The sequence below is a fragment of the Dipodomys spectabilis genome, unplaced genomic scaffold (genome assembly GCF_019054845.1).
Source record: "Dipodomys spectabilis isolate Male_0828 unplaced genomic scaffold, ASM1905484v1 ptg000127l, whole genome shotgun sequence".
In the NCBI taxonomy this organism is placed as follows: Eukaryota; Metazoa; Chordata; class Mammalia; order Rodentia; family Heteromyidae; genus Dipodomys; species Dipodomys spectabilis.
In genome coordinates, this window is record NW_024870804.1 from 4,375,812 (window position 1) to 4,394,356 (window position 18,545).

General features: G+C 53.6%; 1 protein-coding gene across 1 annotated transcript in view; it reads right to left on the bottom strand.

Moving 5' to 3' along the window:
* Window positions 1-243: 243 nt before the first annotated feature.
* Arhgap17 (Rho GTPase activating protein 17) overlaps window positions 244-18,545 on the bottom strand; it is an 86,950-nt gene continuing 68,648 nt past the window's right edge. Inside the window, 7 exon segments of the mRNA XM_042689769.1 lie at window positions 244-1,134; window positions 8,198-8,229; window positions 8,231-8,615; window positions 10,736-10,905; window positions 13,352-13,585; window positions 15,534-15,690; window positions 17,849-17,940. Of these exon segments, the coding sequence (XP_042545703.1) occupies window positions 1,004-1,134; window positions 8,198-8,229; window positions 8,231-8,615; window positions 10,736-10,905; window positions 13,352-13,585; window positions 15,534-15,690; window positions 17,849-17,940 (1,201 nt within the window). The 3' untranslated portion in view covers window positions 244-1,003.

Sequence of the window (18,545 nt, forward strand, 5' to 3'; positions counted from 1 at the left end):
TGAAGGGAATTCCTGAGTTGCCCGCCAGGTATGTGCACCACATCATTGCGAGTTAACCACCCTGAGTCCATGTCTCCCTAGAAGGCCAAGAAAAGGGGCATCCAGACTGGTGAGGGCACAGCAGTTTTAGTCTTTCAACCTCCTACAGTTATAGCTAGAGCCCCACTAAGCTGTTCCGTCCCAATTCTATTTGGTTTAAGTGACTGTACACATGCCCCCCCCAAGAAATATCAAGTTTTCATATAAACCACAGAATATATTTAATTCAAATGAAACATGAAACCAAGAATAACATTCGGTCCTTATCAAGTAGCAATTACATGATTGGTTTTTGTTTTTGTTGTTTTTCTTTTTTTTTTTAAAAAGCACAGTACATTTCTGTCTACATTCTGGCACTCTCCAAGGCCCGAGTCCTCTGGAATGCAGCAGGGTGGCAGATCCAGCTGTCACCCTCAGCACTCATGGCTGCTGGGGGGGGCGGGGGGGGGGAGGTGGGGGGCTGGAAGGAGGAGACATAGACCGTACTTAATACAAAAGATGATTGGGCAGCAAATCCGAAGGAGAGAGGAGGCTCCTCCAGATACAATGAGTATGGAAGTCCGAGTAGCGGGGAAGCAGGTGGCCTGAAGAATCCATGTTTCATTAAATAGCGCAGACAAAAGCTTCCTATGCACTTCCGAGTGGTAACACTCTCCGCTTTAGGTATTTGTGGTTTGGATATTTTTTTTTTTTGTATGTCCTTTTTGTTGTTTTTTGGGTTTTTTTTTTTTTTTTTGGCATGATTTCTGTCCTGGGGGAAAGAAAGCCAACTTCTTCAAGACGCTAGCACAGGTCATCCAGCTTCAAGTGTTGGCCTCGGTGCTCTCCTGGGGCCCCCGCGAAGGCCCAGTTCCTGTGTGGCCGGGGCCCTCTTCCTGCACTGCAAAGCTTTTCGCTGTTTGGTCTCGAAGGCAAGCGGCTCCCCTGGGGTGGAGGGCGGAGGCCGGGGGGGGGGGTCGGCCCCTCACAGGGCTGTGCTTTCTGTGTCGTTGTCTATGGCCAGCAGGATGTGGCCGGGCACCTCCCTGCTTGCTGACTCTGAGGGCAGCTCCGGAAAGACGTGGCGAAGAGGTTCGGAGACCCTAGAATTGGTGTCTGCGGGAAACAAACACACACACAAACACGGGAGACACGGTGTCAGCAGGGGGCAAGGCCTGGGGCTCGGCGAGTCCTCACCCACACGCCATGACAGACACACAGCACGCCCTGCTCCTGCACCCCACGGCTCCTTTCTGTGGGTCCACGCAGCCCTGGGGAAAGATCTGCCAACTTGTCTCTCTCACTGAGGACTCTGGTGTTCTCATGGCAACCTCTGGGAAGAGCCCTCTTCCAAGGCTCTTCCGGCCCCCCCAGCCCCGTTCCAGCACTGTGACCTCCATCTTGGCACCCACAAGTTTGGGCTGAACCAAGCTGGGTAATGGGGAGCCCTCCTGTGCACTGCAGGATGACAAGCAGGCTCCCTGACATTTGGACACACAGCCACATCCTACCCCACTGGGCGACAACCCCAAACACCAACTTCCTTTCTCGTGTCTCATGCTGGTTTTTTATTTATAAACAGAGTCTCCGCCTACCAGGCTTCATCCATCATGGCTGTCTTCCTAGAGAGGCCAGTATGGCTGAGAGTCACCCATTTGTGAACACTGACCACAGGCTGGGCCCTGTTCTATTTGCTGAGGACACAGGATGCCCCAGTGAAGAGCGGCAGAGCCTGAGTGCAGCCTGTGGTGGTGGGGCGGAGGGGACTTAATTCAGACACCAAGTTTGGCTTCTCTGGTAGCCACGCAGCTTTGGAAGTCAGTGTAAGGCTGGCCGTAGGAGAAAAAGGGAAATGCCTGTGAGGCTTGCAGTTAGAGCTGGTCATGGCAGGGACCGGAAAGGTTCCCTAATGCTCTTCCACACTCGGGGAGCGGGGGGGGGGGGGGCAGTCACCCCATGCCTATTCTGGGAGCTGGCTTTGCGGCTACCTCTGTCCTCCCAGCGCCTCGCCCGCGCTGGCTGTTCTGGTGCACTTCTGGAAAGTTTTGGCTGCTTAGATGCCTGTGCTGCCCCAGGTCCCATGCGTGCTCCCGAGCCCGCAGTTCTGAGCTGGGAGAGCTGCGTTCCCCCTGGGCGTCCCTCTCCTCCTGTCCCTGCTTGAGGGATGGCAGACCGGCCCCACAATGCAAGGATATCCCTAGGTTTATGGACACATCAAGGTGTCCCAGGGCTGAGGTGAAGAAGGACATTTCCGGAACGTCGGGAGAGCAGGGCTGGCAGGCCAGCCCAAGGCGGCCCGTGTGCACAGAATCAAGAAGTGCCCCAGATTTGCTCTTGGCAGAAGGAAAGTGAGCAAGGGGTAGGGCACATCTGCCTTGTTCACGGCCAAACCCCGAGTGCTTAGGACCACGGCTGGCTGCTTAGCCGGCGCTTGGTAAACTCCGTGGCCAGTCGGATGGCTGGAGGTCTGGGGCAGCCATCTTCCCACTCCTCCCTTCTTAGGGCCTCAGGCACAGGCGTGGCCTGACTCAAAGGCAATGCTGGAACAAGAAAACTGTTTGTGAGTTCAACCCTTTCCCACCATCCCCATCCCACGGAACACGCGTGGCAGCGGTCAGCGTCTTAGACCGCGGAACTGCGGCGACCTGGCAGGGCATGCAAGCTGCCAGGGCCCGTGTGAGCCACTGGGGGGGGTTGCAACGGCTGGTGTCTGCGTCCACATGCAGGTGACATCTATCGCCCCCGCCCCCCTCCAGAGGACACACTGGCTCTTCCCTTCCCCATCCAGCACAGGTCAGCCCTCGTCCTTCCCTGAAGTTCTCGATTTGTGGTCTCACTTCTAGAGTTGGCTAATCTGTGACGGGACAGCTAATGCTCCTGAGCACGTCCTTGTGTCATCAATCATGGCCACCCCCATAAATCCCAGGAGATCAGCCCATTGAGCCCCAGCCCCACTGTAGAGAGAGGGCCACAGGAGGGTCGGTGCCAGCCTGATCTGGACACTAGCTTTTAGTCCTGTAAACCAACTGCAAGTCCTGGGGTGAGTCGTTGATGGAGACATTGCTCCCCCCATCTGAGGAGAGAAGGGCGCGAGGCTTACCATAGTAAGAGAGGAAAAGGGTATTGGAGAAGGCCACCTAGAACTCTTTTGCTCCTCTTTTTGTGTGCTTATCTGTGTGCATGCCGGTCCTGGGGCTTGAACTCAGGGCCTGGGTGTTGTCCCTGAGACTCATTTGCTCAAGGCTAGTGCTCTACAACTAGAGCCACAACTCCTACTTCTGGCTTTTTGATGGTTAACTGGAGATAAGTGTCTCATGACTGGCTTCAAAGTGTGATCCTCAGATCTCAGCCTCCTGAGTAGCTAGGATTACAGGTGCAGGTAGGCCATGGCAGGCTATCATTCTGACAGCAACATGGGTAAGTGACAGATGCAAACGCCCTTAAAGTTAAAGGCATCAGAATGAAGGAGCCCTGCCGGAGCCCTCCAGCTGAGGGTGCAGCTTCCTTTAGCTTCACTAGTGCTTTTCCAAGGCTCAGCGTTGTCCTAGCCTTCAAGGGACTTTGCATTGCTCAAGTCAAAGGAGAAATTCTGTTCAGGTGTGGCTGGAGGTCTGACTTGACATAAGAGTAAACTGCAGACAGAAGGGGAAGCCACTTAAATATCCAACTACAAGTAATAATACAGCTGACTGATGAAATAGTACGCAGTCACTGAAAAGAAATGGCTATAGAAACTGCATTACCACACGGAAAAGGTGTGGGATGTGAAGTAAAAAAATTCAGGTTCAGAACCAGGTGCCAGCGGTTCAACACCTGTAATCTGAGCAACTCAAGAGGCTGAGCTCTAAGGCCTGAACTCTGGGCTGTCCCTCAGCTCTTCAGCTCAAGGCTGGCGCCCTACCACTTGAGCCACAGCACCACTGCCGGCTTTTTCTGCTAATGTGGCGCTGAAGAATCGAACCCAGGACCTCATGTATGCAAGGCAAACACTCTACTACTGAGCCACCTTCCCAGCCCGAAAGTCTGTCAAATTCTTATCTCCACTTAACCACCAAAAACCCAAAGTGGGGTTGTGGGTCAAGTGGGAGAGTGCTAGTCTTGAGCAAAAAAAAAATGCTCAGCAACAGTGCCCAGGTCCTGAGTTCAAGCCCTAGGATGGGTACCGAAATAAATAAGTAAATTAAAATAAATAAAAAAAACTTCAGGATTAGAACTTGTTTGGGCCACATAATTATGATCATGTGCCTCTTTGGCTTCAGAAAAATAAAAGTAGAAAATTTTAAAATGTGGACTATTAATAGGCTTCTACTTCTACAAGTGTAGAAGTATGACTTTTTATTATTCTACTTCTCAAGTTCCCTTTAATCTCCATGCTTTCTTCTTAAAACCGCTTTACTTTCCTGACACAAAGAGAATCTGACTTTAAAAGACAGAAGTGGTGTTGTGGCTCAAGTGGTAGCGTACCTAGCTTTGAGTAAAAGAAACTCAGGGACAGCGCTCAGATCCTGAGTTCAAGTCCGAGGACTGGCACACACACACAAAAGAAAAGAATCTCCAACTCTACAGTGCTGTCTTTCCAACAAGTGAAGCCAAGAAAACCAAAGAGGGTATCAGAACCAAGAAATGGGCACTTGGCCCTGCTACTTTTGGGCCGCCTCCTAGCTCTGGGTGCTAGAGGGCGGGGTCTGGGCATGTAAATGTTTAAAAGGTTGGCACAGGAATCTAATGTGTAACTCTTACTGAAGTATTTTCCTCAGGGTAAGTGTAGTAAGTACCGTGCATTAGACCACCAATCTACCATCAACTGCAGCTGGTGCTGACAATGCCACTTCCTGTTGCTAGACATCATGTTTTCAGACCCACGCCTGTCACTTCAGAGAGCTGAAGTTCTAACTCAAGCCCATTGGACAAAAGTGCTGGGGTCACTGTGACCACACTTAGTACTGAGAAGAGGTGAGCAAGCGTGAGCAAAGCCAGTCTTTAGTGCATGCACTATTAGTTGGGATGTAAGCAGGCAGGTGAGGGTGATGGGTTAGTGACAAGTATTAGTGCACGAGTATGATCACAAAGTAGCAGTAACGCTTTGGCCAATCAGGTGCCTTGTCCTTACCATTAAACATTCCAATTTCAGTTCTGACTGAATAAGGCAGGTCATACATCTAAATTATTTAATAAAACGTTTCCATTAGAATATTCTTTGCTACAACCTCTACTTTGAAAACAGCAGGGCATAAACTCTTCCACTGCTGCTTTCCGAAACGGCACAAGAGCTCCAGCCTCCCTCAGGCTCAGCTATGGTGCTGCAGGTGGCTACCAAACTGCTCAGAACCAGCCACCTCCCCTAAGACTTTACCTTAATCCCAACAAGCCTTGATATAACTCTTTCTTTTTGAGCCAGTACTAGGGCTTGGGTCCTGGGTACTGTCTCTTAGTGTTTTCATTCAAGGCTAGCACTCTATTACTTGAGGTACTTGTGGCTTTTTGGTGGAGATAAGTCTCACAGACTTTCCTACCTGAGCTGGCTTTGAATTGCGATCCTCAGAACTCAGCTTCCTGAGTAACTAGGATTGCGGGCATGTACTGTGGGTGGCTGGCTTGATTCGACTCTTCAAGATTAAAGGCTTCTAGTGAATACCTGTTTTCAGGAATTCATCTGTCTAGCCTTCCAGGTGAAATATGATGTCATCATAAAGGGCTGCCCTAAGGGACTTATTTCCCTTTTCTTCTGGACACTGCAGGGCTAATGGTTAATAGCAACAGGACCAACACTAGTGCATTTGTAAGTTCTAAATGCTGGCCTTTGGTGAACTTCCCACAGAGGTGCAGGGACTTAAAGGCTTTACAGGTTAGTTCTGTAATAAGGAGGTAATAACGGTGATTTCGGAATTTCTTGTGTTAGAGAATTCATAGTACAGACTAGCTTTTCAATAATTAGTTACTACTTAAAGGGAAAAACATTTTTAACAGTAAAAGTTCACATATTTAATAACTACTGCTACAGATCAAACTAATAGCCCTCTGGCATACACACACTCCAGGTCCTGACAGTATTCTGGGACCGGCATGATTCTGGCTTGGAGTCTTCCATCTAAACAAAAGTTACGGCCTAGGCTTTAGACTTCGGTGTGTCACGGCTCTGAAGTGTTGAAAGGCTCGGCCCTGATCAAGGTTTAGTCACTGGACTATAAATGATTTCCATCCCCGCTGTCCTGCTACTCTCCTGGGTTCTCAGGAAGGAGGGAGGGAGAGACAGGCCTGGGCCTCTCTGTGTTTTCAGCTGCGATCTTCTTTCCTCCTGCTGTCAACACCAAGTCTGGGCTGTGACATGGTCCGCCAAAGGCTTATGGCTCCAACAGAGCAACCATACACAGAATGAGAGCTTTTTGCTGGCCCACTGCAGGTCGAAGGCAGAACTGGAGGAGCCTCAGAGTGTCCTGTGTGTGTGTGTGTGTGTGTGTGTGTGTGTGTGTGTGTGTGTGTGCGTGCACACGCGCCCACGTGCGTGCAATGCACGCTGACTCTGGGGCTTGAACTCAGGACATAGGAGGTGTCCTTCAGCTTTTTTCACTCAAGGCTTGTACTCTACCACCTGAGCCACAGCTCCACTTCCAGGTCTTTGGTGATTAATTTGAGCTAAGAGGCTCAGGGACTTTCCTGTCTGTGCTGTGCGCTAGGGCTGAGCCACGGGCATCCAGCTCAGAGTGCCTTTTAAAAAGCTCACACAGTCTTTTGAGAAAGCCAACCCTAATCATGGTAGAGTGCAAAAGGGATTGAAAGGAATTCAGGGTAGGATCATGGGGTGGGGAGGGTTCCTGACAAGTTCAGACACCAATTAAGAAGCTCCATGCAGTTAACTTGCGCTTAAGGTTCAAAAATTAAAACTTAAAGCTCGAGACACAGAAGACACACTTTGCTACACTTAGTCCTTTTGTTGGACACTGACGAGTCCATCAATCAAGGTAAGAGGCACTGAGGCAGGCAGAACGCTTGTGAAAGGCCCTACTATGTTATCTGATGGAAACTGGTCCTCCGGCTCTGACATCCACTTCCGGAAACCAGACAAAGCAGCATCCACAAGTCACAGAATGGATGGCCTGCAACTGGCCCAGCCTGGGGCCAAGGTCATCCTGGGGCGGAGTCAAAAGCACACACAGGGATCGCAGCTAAGCAGGAGCATTTGGAGCTGCGGATCAAGCTGCTTGGGGAGGGGGGCAGGGAGGTTACAGACCTTAGGCCTTAGTCCTGGAAACCTTCCCCACCTGTGGGGACGCTAGGTAGGGCATCTATGGGGAAACAAGCAAACAGAACAACGTGGTTTTGTGGGTTTCAAGACAAATGCTCTCGTGTCTTAAGAATAGTTATCAACCATTTTGAAGTGCAAAATAGAAGAATTCTATTCCTGGGGGGGGAAAGTGTTGGTCAATGGTAACTTCACCTATACTACTCCTGGGGTACCAGTTGGGGGTGGGGGGGTGTCACCGGCTCAGGTGCCACTGAGAAGCCCCTTGGGAAGATGGCGGGGTCCAGGGTGTGTTGTGGCTTCTCTGGGCAAGCCTCCACTACAACAATGTACAACCAGGTGGCCGAGATCGCCAGGAGGTGGCTGGGGGGGGGGGGGGGGGGCTCCAGTGACCACTTTAAACCACACTGCAGCGTCTACTCATCTTTAAGTAGTGAAGTCCGGTTTCTGGGAGGGAAATGTGTTTTAAGTCATCAAATTCGACAGTCATGTTCTAGCACTCCTTGAAGTAGCCACTAAAATCTACCCTTCACCCCCAGCCCCGGGGGGATAGGGAACCTTCGTCCTCCTCCGGTGCAGCCAGAGGCTGGCGCTGTGCGCCCAGGCCCTGCCCTCCCGGAGCGGCCGGCTCTGCACACTCCAGACTTCTTTTTTTTTTTGCTGGTCCTGGGGCTTGCACTCTGGGCCTGGGCGCTGTCCCTCAGCTCTTCAGCTCAAGGCGGGCGCTCTACCGCTTGAGCCCCAGCGCCACGCCCGGTTTTCTGGTGGTTCACTGGAGATCAGCGTCTCATGGACTGTCCTTGCCCGGGCTGGCTTCGAACCCTGATCCTCAGATCTCGGCCTCCTGAGTAGCCGGTTGCAGGGGTGAGCCTCGGGGTGCGGGGAAGGGATTTGCTAGGAAGGCGTCGTGCTGCTCCTGGCCCCCGCGCCCCCACTCACCGGTCACGACTTTGGAGGAGGTGGCGGCGGCGGCGGGGGTCCCCGTGCGCGCCCCCGGGGGGCTGCGGCGGCGGCGGCACGCTGGGCCGGTTCCGCGGCCGGGGCACCGGCCGGGGCCTCGGGAGGGTCCCGGCGTGCGGCTGCGGCTCGGGCGGCGGCTTCCCGAGGGGCGGCGTGCTGGGCGGCGTGGGCGTCTGCGGCGGCGTGGGCTCGGGCGCCGCCGGCGTCGGGGGCTGCGGCGGCGGGTGGCTGGGCGCCTGGATGGGGCCGGGGCCGCTGGAGGGGCGGCGCGGGCCGGGGGCCGCGGCCGGGGCGGGCGGCGGCGGCGAGGGGCTGCGGGGGCCCGGCTTCGGGGAGAGGCTGGGCGCGGGCGCCGGGTTTCCGGGCTTGGGGGGCGCTGGGGCGGGCTTTTTCACGGCTGCACAAAGGGGGGACACGGGGGGACACGCGTCAGGCGGGGAGCGCCAGCCCCGGCCCCAGGCTGGTGGCTCTGGGGTGGGGTGAACCCCCTGGGGTGCGTGGCTGAGCCTGCGCCCGAGCTGGGGTGCGGCTGGAGCTCAGCTCCCCGCAGCCCTGCCGAGCGGGCAGGGACAGCCCTCACACGTGTGTTAGGTGAGAAACAATGGTCCGCGCAAGTGTGAGGCCGCTGGACCCCGTCTCCAGACACTGAGGGGCAGGGCGGAGGAGTGGGGGCCAGGGCGGCTTATGGAGAGTGTGGCCTGTCAGCTGAGACCTGGTGCTAAGAAGCAGCCCATGAAGATAGATGTAAGACAGAATGTTCTGGAAGGACAACAAAAGGTGCAGAAACTGTAAGTATGGTGGATGGAGGGCACCAGAAGCAGAGTGCTGTGAGCGGGGTGAGGTGGGGGTGCGCAGGCTCAGGGGGGGCCTGGTGCACTGGGGTGGGGTGCAGAGGCTCAGGGGGGGCCTGGTGCACTGGGGGGGGGGGGTGCGCAGGCTCAGGGGGGGCCTGGTGCACTGGGGGGGGTGCGGGGGCTCAGGGGGGGCCTGGTGCACTGGGGGGGTGTGCGGGGGCTCAGGGGGGGCCTGGTGCACTGGGGGGGTGCGGGGGCTCAGGGGGGGCCTGGTGCACTGGGGGGGGGGGTGCGCAGGCTCAGGGGGGGCCTGGTGCACTGGGGGGGGGTGCGCGGGGGCTCAGGGGGGGCCTGGTGCACTGGGGGGGAGGGTGCGGGGGCTCAGGGGGGGCCTGGTGCACTGGGGGGGTGCGGGGGCTCAGGGGGGGCCTGGTGCACTGGGGGGGTGCGGGGGGCTCAGGGGGGGCCTGGTGCACTGGGGGGGTGCGGGGGGCTCAGGGGGGGCCTGGTGCACTGGGGGGGTGCGCAGGCTCGGGGGGGCCTGGTGCACTGGGGGTGAGGTGGGGTGTGGAGGCTCAGGGGGGGCCTGGTGCACTCAGGGTGGGGTGCGCAGGCTCAGGGGGGGCCTGGTGCACTGGGGGGGGGTGCGCAGGCTCAGGGGGGGCCTGGTACACTGGGGGTGAGGTGGGGTGCGGAGGCTGGGGGAGAGCTGGTGCACTGGGGGTGAGGTGTGGTGTGGAGGCTCAGGGGGGGCCTGGTGCACTGGGGATGAGGTGGGGTGCGGAGGCTGGGGGGGGCTGGTGCACGGGGGGGTGAGGTGGGGTGCACAGGCTCAGGGGGGGCCTGGTGCACTGGGGGGGTGCGCAGGCTCAGGGGGGGTCTGGTGCACTGGGGGTGAGGTGGGGTGCGGAGGCTGAGGTGGGGCTGGTGCACTGGGGGTGAGGTGAGGTGGGGAGGCTCAGGGGGCCTGGTGCACTGGGGGTGAGGTGGGGTGCGCAGACTCAGGGGGGGCTGGTGCACTGGGGGTGAGGTGGGGTGCGGAGGCTGGGGTGGGGCTGGTGCACTGGGGGTGAGGTGGGGTGCGGAGGCTCAGCGGGGCCTGGTGCACTGGGGGGGTGCGCAGGCTCGGGGGGGTCTGGTACACTAGGGGTGAGGGGGGGTGTGGAGGCTCAGGGGGGGCTGGTGCACTGAGGGGAGTGAGGTGTGGGCGCCCTGGCCCAGGGGAGGCCTGGTTCACTAAGGGAGGGCTGAGGTGGGCCGTGTGCATGGGACACCGGGGAGTTTCATGCAGAGATGCTTCCATTTCTTTGTGTTTGAAAGCAGTGCCCTGGGCCGCTGGGTGGAGGACCACAGGGGAGACTGTGGGAGCAATTCAGAAAGCCCTGACCCTGACTTGAAGGCCACTGTGGCTCCCAGACCCACAAAGTCTGGGTGGTAGAGAGGCTGCGGTGGTTTCCAACCGCAATGAAGGCCTGAAACCATACTCCTGGGAAACTGGGATCATTTGTGGCGAAACATGAGCTCTGTAGCCATAAAGGACGAATATTCATGTACGTCTGCTGCTCTTCTGTCATTTCTCTAACATGTTTTGTTTTTTTTTTCCTCTTTAAGGACTGATCTCCCTGGTTGCTGTTTTAGAGCAGACATGGAAGTATTGGAGCCAAAGCCGCTAGCCCCAGGAGAGCACACCCTCCCCAGTGGCCAGGGGCACCGGGGTACTTACCCCGGCGCAGCGTGTGAGGGCTGGGGCCAGCGGCGCTGTGCGGTGGGCCCACTGCCAGCTGATGGGAGCCGCCACTCGCCTGGGTCTGGTTTTGGCCGGTGGTGATCTGACTACTGTTTCTGCCAGGTGCGGGGACAGCTGCAGATACAGAGTCCTTGGGTTTTGGAGGACTAAGGGGGAATATAAACCAAGTTAGAGGTCAGACAAGCTCAGCTAACAAAGCTAAACATTCCTTAAGATGCAGCCATCCCTCTGAACACCAGGGGTGGCGTGGGTCTGGGGTTCTCTGCAGAGAGATCAACACCCCAGGGTGCTCCAAGCCCAACAGAAAGTGGCGCAGGGTTTGCATGTGTCCTGCACCCATCCTCCTGCAGACTTCCGGTCATCTCTAGCTGGCGTATGCTAGCAGGTCTGATGTGGCTAAGCTACAGGGTGTGCGACATAGAGACAAGGACAAAGATCCGGATGTTCCGTGCAGACAGGATTTAAGAGAAAACAATTTTTGATCAGTGGATGTTAGAACTCGGGGCATGGAGGGCTGAGTGCAAACGCAAGATTCCATTGGGCAGTTTTCGTCTCAACAAGGCAAGGGCTGATCTAAACCTGAAATAGTTCACATTAAGCCCATATGACTAATATTTACTTAAAAAACGATATCCTTTCGATTTACTTTTATATATATATTTTTTAAGATTCCTAGCTTTCAACTACTCTGGCACTCAAATGTCAAGTGGAAGACCATTTCAAAGTGACACAATACATCACAAGTTCTGCTTTGCTTGTACTTACTGGATATTAAAAATAAAGAGACTTTGGGATATATATATTACTGGATATTAAAAATAAGGAGACTTTGGGATATATATACACACATATATATTATACATAGTACAAAAAAAAAGGCAGAGTCAACAGCCCACTAATACTCTAGGTTATAAAGGGTTTGACTGTGACCAATGATTTGGTCTCTGAGAAGCTAAATGCTGACACCAGCCCCAGCACTGATCGTAGCAGGGAAGGGGCAGGAACCCAGGCCTGTACTTCTGGGACGGAACCTCCTGTACACACATGATAGCAGCACACTGTCAGGGCCATTACAGTGCAAGAGTCTTCAGTGAAATGTACACAGAATTTTGAGAGTCTAAAAATAATAAAGGGCCGTCGGATGGCTGATGCTCTGTTTGTCCTTCTGCAGTGACAGCTCATCGTTTTTAGACATTTAGTTTTGAACAAGTTGACGGCGGGAGAAAATGAAAACATGTAAATTTGCCTCTATGTTTTTTTTTTTGTTGTTGTTGTTGGTGGTGGTGGTGGTTGTGGAGCTTGAACTCTGGGCCTAGGCGCTGTCCCCGAGCTCTTTAGCTCAAAGCTAGTGCTCTACCCCTTGAGCTACAGCGCCACTTCCAGTTTTCTGGTGGTTTATTGGAGATAAGAGTCTCATAGACTTTCCTTCCCAGGCTGGCTTTAAACTGCAATCCTTAGATCTCAGCCTTGTTATTAGTAGCTAGGATTACAGTGGTGAGCTACCTGTAGCCTGGCTGCCTATATTTATTTTTTTCTAAGAAGAAATACTTAAACTAAAACAAACATAGGTACAGAATAAGCCAGCACACAGCCAATGCCGAGCTCACTAAGTGTGAAGTCCTAACTTTTCTTAACCAAATATGGAACCACCCAGAGGATATGAGTAAAAATGGTTCAGAGCACTCAAGAGTTCAGCTACGGCTGAATCAAGCCCCCAGCCTCTAAGGACCTTGGACAGAAGTGGAGATCAACAGTTTCCCCAGGCACAGTCATCTCAGTCAGTGCAGGGACACACACCGTGTGGATAGAAACCAGGCCATCCTTGTTTATGGCATGTATTTCACTTCAGCTATGATCATTTAGGGCTTTGTGGACAGTACATAGACAGTAAGTGATGGTTAAGAAGTGGGCTCATCTTGTAGAGCAGCTGCCAGTTCTGAGACATTAGAAACATTACCAGAACTAAAATCTCAAGTTCAAAGGCATGTTCCCTTCAAGGTGCTGTATTGGACAGGCCCCTCCCAACAGCTCAGCAGAAAGCTTCCTTTAAGAAGGAAATGTCATCTTGCTTTCTACCTTGTACTCATGTGCCAGTTCCCTTGCAGGCCTGACAGCCCTGAGGGCAGGGACTTGGGCGCCTGGCACATGTATCAGTTCCTCAGAGCACCCGTATGGCTGATGAACCAGAGCGTGAGTAAATGAGTGACACACTAGGGGGATGACGGCTGCACTAGCTTGCTACATACATTCAGGCGCACTGCGTGATGACAGGCACGTGACACGTGAACACTGGCGGCTACAAATCAGTACACAGATGCCCCCAATGTTAGTCACTACTCAGCCTCCAGCTTCTAGCACCAAAGCAGAATGGCAAGGAATGCAAACAAATGCTGCTTGCTTGTGATATAACAAGAAAAGGAGGCAAGCAATGTGGGGTCCTTCGGGCTGCCCTGTGCCCACCAGAGGCATGAACGTGGGTCGGGTTCGTCCTTGAGTGGTTCCTTGAGGCAAGGGGCCCTGCCCAGAGGTCATCACTGCCTGTGAGGCGTGAGGGTGTCCGGCCTCCACTGCCAGCAGAAGTGGGCTCCTTACCTGCTGTTGCCCGGGCTGGGGCCCTGTTCCAGTGTGCCCGCAGTGGAGGGGACTGTCCCACACCCTGAGCTGCCATCAGCCCTAGAGCTCTGGGTAGAGGGCTCTTGGCCTGCGGGAGCCGCGGCGCTGCCATCTGTGGGCGGGAGTGGCGGCTGGAAAGCGGGGGAAATGTGCTTTCTATTTAGAGTGCCACTGCGCCGGTGAGCCTGGAAGTCCATAAGCTTCACACCAAAGCTACACAGAAAGAAGAAACAGTCAACACCGTGCAAGCCAGCTACAGAGACAGAAGCCCCTCATCCTCAACGTGTTCACACTGAACAGCAGACCGAGTTGCCCAGCAGGTGGTAAAAGACCACATAATGGTCAGCCCTGAGACCAACAAAGCAAGCATCCGTGTTGGCTTCGAAACCGAGCAAAGCCAACGACCAGGAGCTGACCAAGCTCCTTGATCGATGTGGGGTGAGCAGCTGAAAGCAAGCAGGCAGGCCGCGTCTCGGGCGGCAGCTCGGCCCTGAGCCCATCTCCCTGCCCCTGCATGCCCATCACACGTCTGTGTGTGGGAAATTCAGTGGAAGCCTAGCCAAAGAGGCTGACCACAGGTACAGTGGCCACACCTGATGGTCTGGAAATCCAGACGGGTGTGTACAGGGAAGAATTCCTCCAGTAGAGGCCTAAGGTTGGGAAATTGCTGCCCCAGGGAGGGGATGAGGCCTGGAGACAGGGTAAAGATTCATTTAAGACCATTGTGTGTGAACAGAAAACTTTTTCTTTCTTGGGTGTTTTTTTTTTTAGTTCAAAAATGGAAAAGACTCGTGGTTGTCTAAGCTGGTATTTACCGGCTCAGGTGGCAGGGACAAACCATGAGGGCAGGTAACTGAGAATCATGACCCCACATGGTAGCTAGACTTGTAACACCAAATCTCATAGCTGAAGATATATGAAATTAGCTAACTTATGTGTGTGTGCCAGTCCTGGGGCTTGAACTCAGGCCCTGGGCACTGACCCTGAGCTCCTTTGGCTCAAGCACTTGACAGTTCCACATCTGGCTTTTTGGTGGTTAACTGGACTTAAGAGTTTCACAGACTTTCCTGCTCCAGGCTGGCTTCAAACAGGATAGCTCAGCCTCCCGAGCAACTAGGATCACAGGCATGAGCCGCCAGCACAGCTTAATATTAATCTCTCTGACTCTGTCTCTCTTTTTGGGTTGGTCATGGGGCTTGAACTCAGGGCCTGGGCACTGTCCCTGAGCTCTTTTAATCAAGGCCAGTGTTGTACCATTTGAGCCACAGCTCTGTTTGGTTATCCTAATTGGAGATCACAGTCTCACAGACTTTCCTGCCCAGGCTGGCTTTGAACCATGACTCTCAGATCTTAGCCTCCTGCGTAGCGAGGATTACAGGAGTGAGCCACGAGTGCCTGGCTTGAAATTAGTCTTTACTGAAGGCTCAGCCACGTGACACTTCTACAGAAGAAATGTGAATTTTGGAATGATAGAACAGTAAAGCCAAGTGTTTTCCTTTACTTTTGACTCTATCAAAATGAGTACCTCACATGCCTCACTCCGATGGGTAAAGACTGGCTGTTTGCTCCTCTGTAGAGCACCCGCAGTAATAATACCGCATGCACGCGTCAGGAAGCACACTGCTTCTGCATACCCACATCTTGGCAATATTGGCGAGTGCTACAGTAGCCTTCCACCACACACACGGAAAGGTGGCACCCAAAGGCAAAAAAACCCCCCAAATCTCACCAGCTGCCCAGAGAGAACAGGAGAGACAAAGTTCATCAGGACCTCTGTTTCCTCCTGAACTGGTTTCTCCAACTAAACATCAAATTCAGTGGTTGCCTTTCATTTTGAAGCCAAGACGTTAAGGTCTTGTCCCTTTAAACAGAATTTCACACACCTCGCCAAGATGTGCGGTGTTCGGACACGGTCCTAGACAGAAGTCCAGGGAGATAGGGTGAGGTGAGTTTGCCGTGTGTGTGGTGACCTTCCGCTGTGGGCACAGCCCATATGCAGGTGTCCGCTGACAAGCCACAAGAGACGTCTAGGCCAGATATACACTGCGCTCATCTACAGCAAGCATCCTCAGTGATTGGGACTCTACCAGTCAGGGGGACAGAGAGGATGCTGAGCTAGCACCGGATAGCGATGTCCCACAGGATTTGGGAGTGAACGCACCTCTCCTTCTTCACCAGGTCCCCTTCCATCACTGCCATGCTGGCTGGCCGCTTTCTCTCCTGGGTCCCAGAGTCAAAATCATTTCCAGTGTGGGATGAGTGATTAGAATTCGGGGTGGCGAGGGGTACAAAGGCTTCCGATACGTTAAATTCTATTTCTGCAAAAAAGGGATGTGAAAAACGTGTGAGCCCAGAGCCCAGGGGTGGAGGGTGGGCCCTCGCTCTTCTGTCTGTGGGAACACTGTCGTTCCCCCCCAACCCCCCAGCTTCAACACACACAGCACCAGCGCTAGTCATGGGGAAGTGGGGAGCAGAGACCAGGGAAGGGACCACGTATCACACCGACCTCTGCTTTCTCTTTTGTGAAGAAAACAAACAAACCCACAGAAAACAAGGTTACAAGGAAGTATGGATTCGTTGTTTGAATCATCAAAAAACCTACAGAAATGGAGACCATGGCAGAGAACAGAGTAAAAGGCAATGCGGGGTGCGGGCGGCTCCCGCCTGTAACCCTAGCTTCTTGGGAGGCTGAGATCTGAGGATCGCGGTTCAGAGGCCAGCCCAGGCAGGAAAGTTGATGAGACACTTATCTCCAATTAACCATCCAAAGGCCAGAAGTAGGAGCTGTGGCCCTAGTGGTAGAGCGCTAGCCTTGAGCAAAACAGGCTCAGTCAGGGACAGCGCGCAGACTGAGTTCAAGCTTCACAAATGACCAGGAAAAAAAAGAAAAAAAGGATTAAAAGGCAATAGGGGGGCAATCTGGCAAGAATCGTTTCCTTGAGGGGAAACCTGGGCAAAACTCATCACGTTTCTACTGAGCGTAAACAAGGTGTGGTTCTTGTGGATGGAAAGGCCAGGGATAACTGAGAAGCCCCTGTGTCAAGAGCTCATACCATAGAGCTAGGGCAGCTCTGAGGAAGGCGTGTGTGTGTGTGTGTGTGTGTGTGTGTGTGTGTGTGTGTACTCATACCATAGAGCTAGGGCAGCTCTGAGGAAGGCGTGTGTGTGTGTGTGTGTGTGTGTGTGTGTGTGTACTCATACCATAGAGCTAGGGCAGCTCTGAGGAAGGCGTGTGTGTGTGTGTGTGTGTGTGTGTGTGTGTGTGTACTCATACCATAGAGCTAGGGCAGCTCTGAGGAAGGCGCGTGTGTGTGTGTGTGTGTGTGTGTGTGTGTGTGTGTGTGTGTGTGTGTGTGTGTGTGTGTACAGAGGCCTGGACTTAACACACACTCTACCAGGACACCCCAAAAGATCCGTGGAGCTTAAGGCAAGCACTCTGCTACTTGAGCCACAGCGCCACTTCCAGTTTTCTGGTAGTTAATTGGAGAGTCTCACGGACGTTCTTGCTTGAGCTGGCTTTGAACCTCAATCCTCAGCTCTCAGCCTCCTTAGTACTAGGATTATAGGTGTGAGCCACTGACACCTGGCTCCAAGTCACTTCTATTTCTTTCTTTTTTGTTTTTTTGGTTGGTCATGGGGCTTGAACTCTGGGCTCGGTGTTATTCCTCAGCTCTTCAGCTCAAGGCGAGCACTCTATCACTTGAGCCACAGTGCCACTTCTGGTTTTCTAGTGGTTTTATTGGAGATAAGAGTCTCATGGATTTTCCTTCCCCAAGCTGGCTTTGAACCATGATCCTAAGATCTCAGCTTCCTTAGTAGCTAGGATTACAGGCGTGAGCCACTGGCGCGTGGCCCAAGTCACTTCTAAAAGGCAATTCGTGGCTCAACACGGGCAATTCACTCAACACGGGAGACTATCAAATCTCTCCTCAAACATTTGTCTCTAACCTGTCACAACTTATGAATTCATTTTCTCGGGCTGGGAAGGTAGCTCAGTGGTAGAGTACTTGCCTTGCATGCATGAGGCCCTGGGTTCGATTCCTCAGCACCACATAAGCAGAAAAAAAAAGCCAGAAGTGGCGCTGTGGCTCAAGTGGTAGAGCACTAGCCTTGAGCTGAAGAGCTGAGGGACAGCGCCTAGGCCCAGAGTTCAGGACCACAACCAGACCGCCCCCCCCAAAAAGAAAAAGAAAAAAAAAGAATTCATTTTCTCCAGGGTCCAAAGCTCCTACAGACCTAGCAAACACACAGCACCTAGTGGGTACTCACTGTGCATTGTCTGAATGTGTTTCAGTGAAACTAATGGAAATACATAATAACATTAGCATGTCAGAGCACAAATGCAAAGGAACAAAGCCTGGAGAAAAGCACGAAAAAGCAAAGCCAATTACGTAACCACCACCGTGTCTTCCTTACACGGACTTGCTATCATTTGCCACGTGGCTCTGACCTCAGTAGACCAGCAACGACCCTTACCTCCAGGGAAGAACCAGTCAGCATGCTGGATGATGGGCTCAATCACGGCGACCACGTGGACGGAGGTGGCCGCTGCCATCTCAGCCAGCGTTCTGTAAAGCAAGTTCGAGGAATCAGACGCCTCCTTCCCCTCCGCAGCCTCAGCCGGGCAGCATGCTTATTTCTAAGCAATAAAACAGCTGACTTCACATGCACAAACAAAGCTCACAGGGTCCTAGACTATGAGTGCAGCAGTGCTAGTCCAGGAGGAAACCATTACCCAGCTGGCTATGGCTCTTGCCCTCCGCAGAGTGAGGGCAAGTTCCAGTCCTCTGCGCAGGACCAAGGGCAGTGATGTCAGGAAGTCAAGAGGGTCAAAAAGCTGGCTTAAGTTGGCACAGGCGGCTCACGCCTGTCATCCTAGCTACTCAGGAGGCTGAGATCTGAGGATCATGGTTTGAAGCCATCCCATTCGAAGCCAGCCCAGGCAGAAAAGTCTGTGAGATTCTTTTTTTAAAAATTATTTTTATTTTTATTTTCCGGTCGTGAGGCCTGAACTCTGGGCCTGGGTGCTGTCCCTCAGCTCTTCAGCTCAAGGCTAGCGCTCTACCACTTGAGCCACAGCGCCACTCCCGGCTTTTTTCTTTTTGCTTATGTGGTGCTGAGGAATCGAACCCAGGGCCTCAAGCATGCAAGGCAAGTGCTCTACCACTGAGCC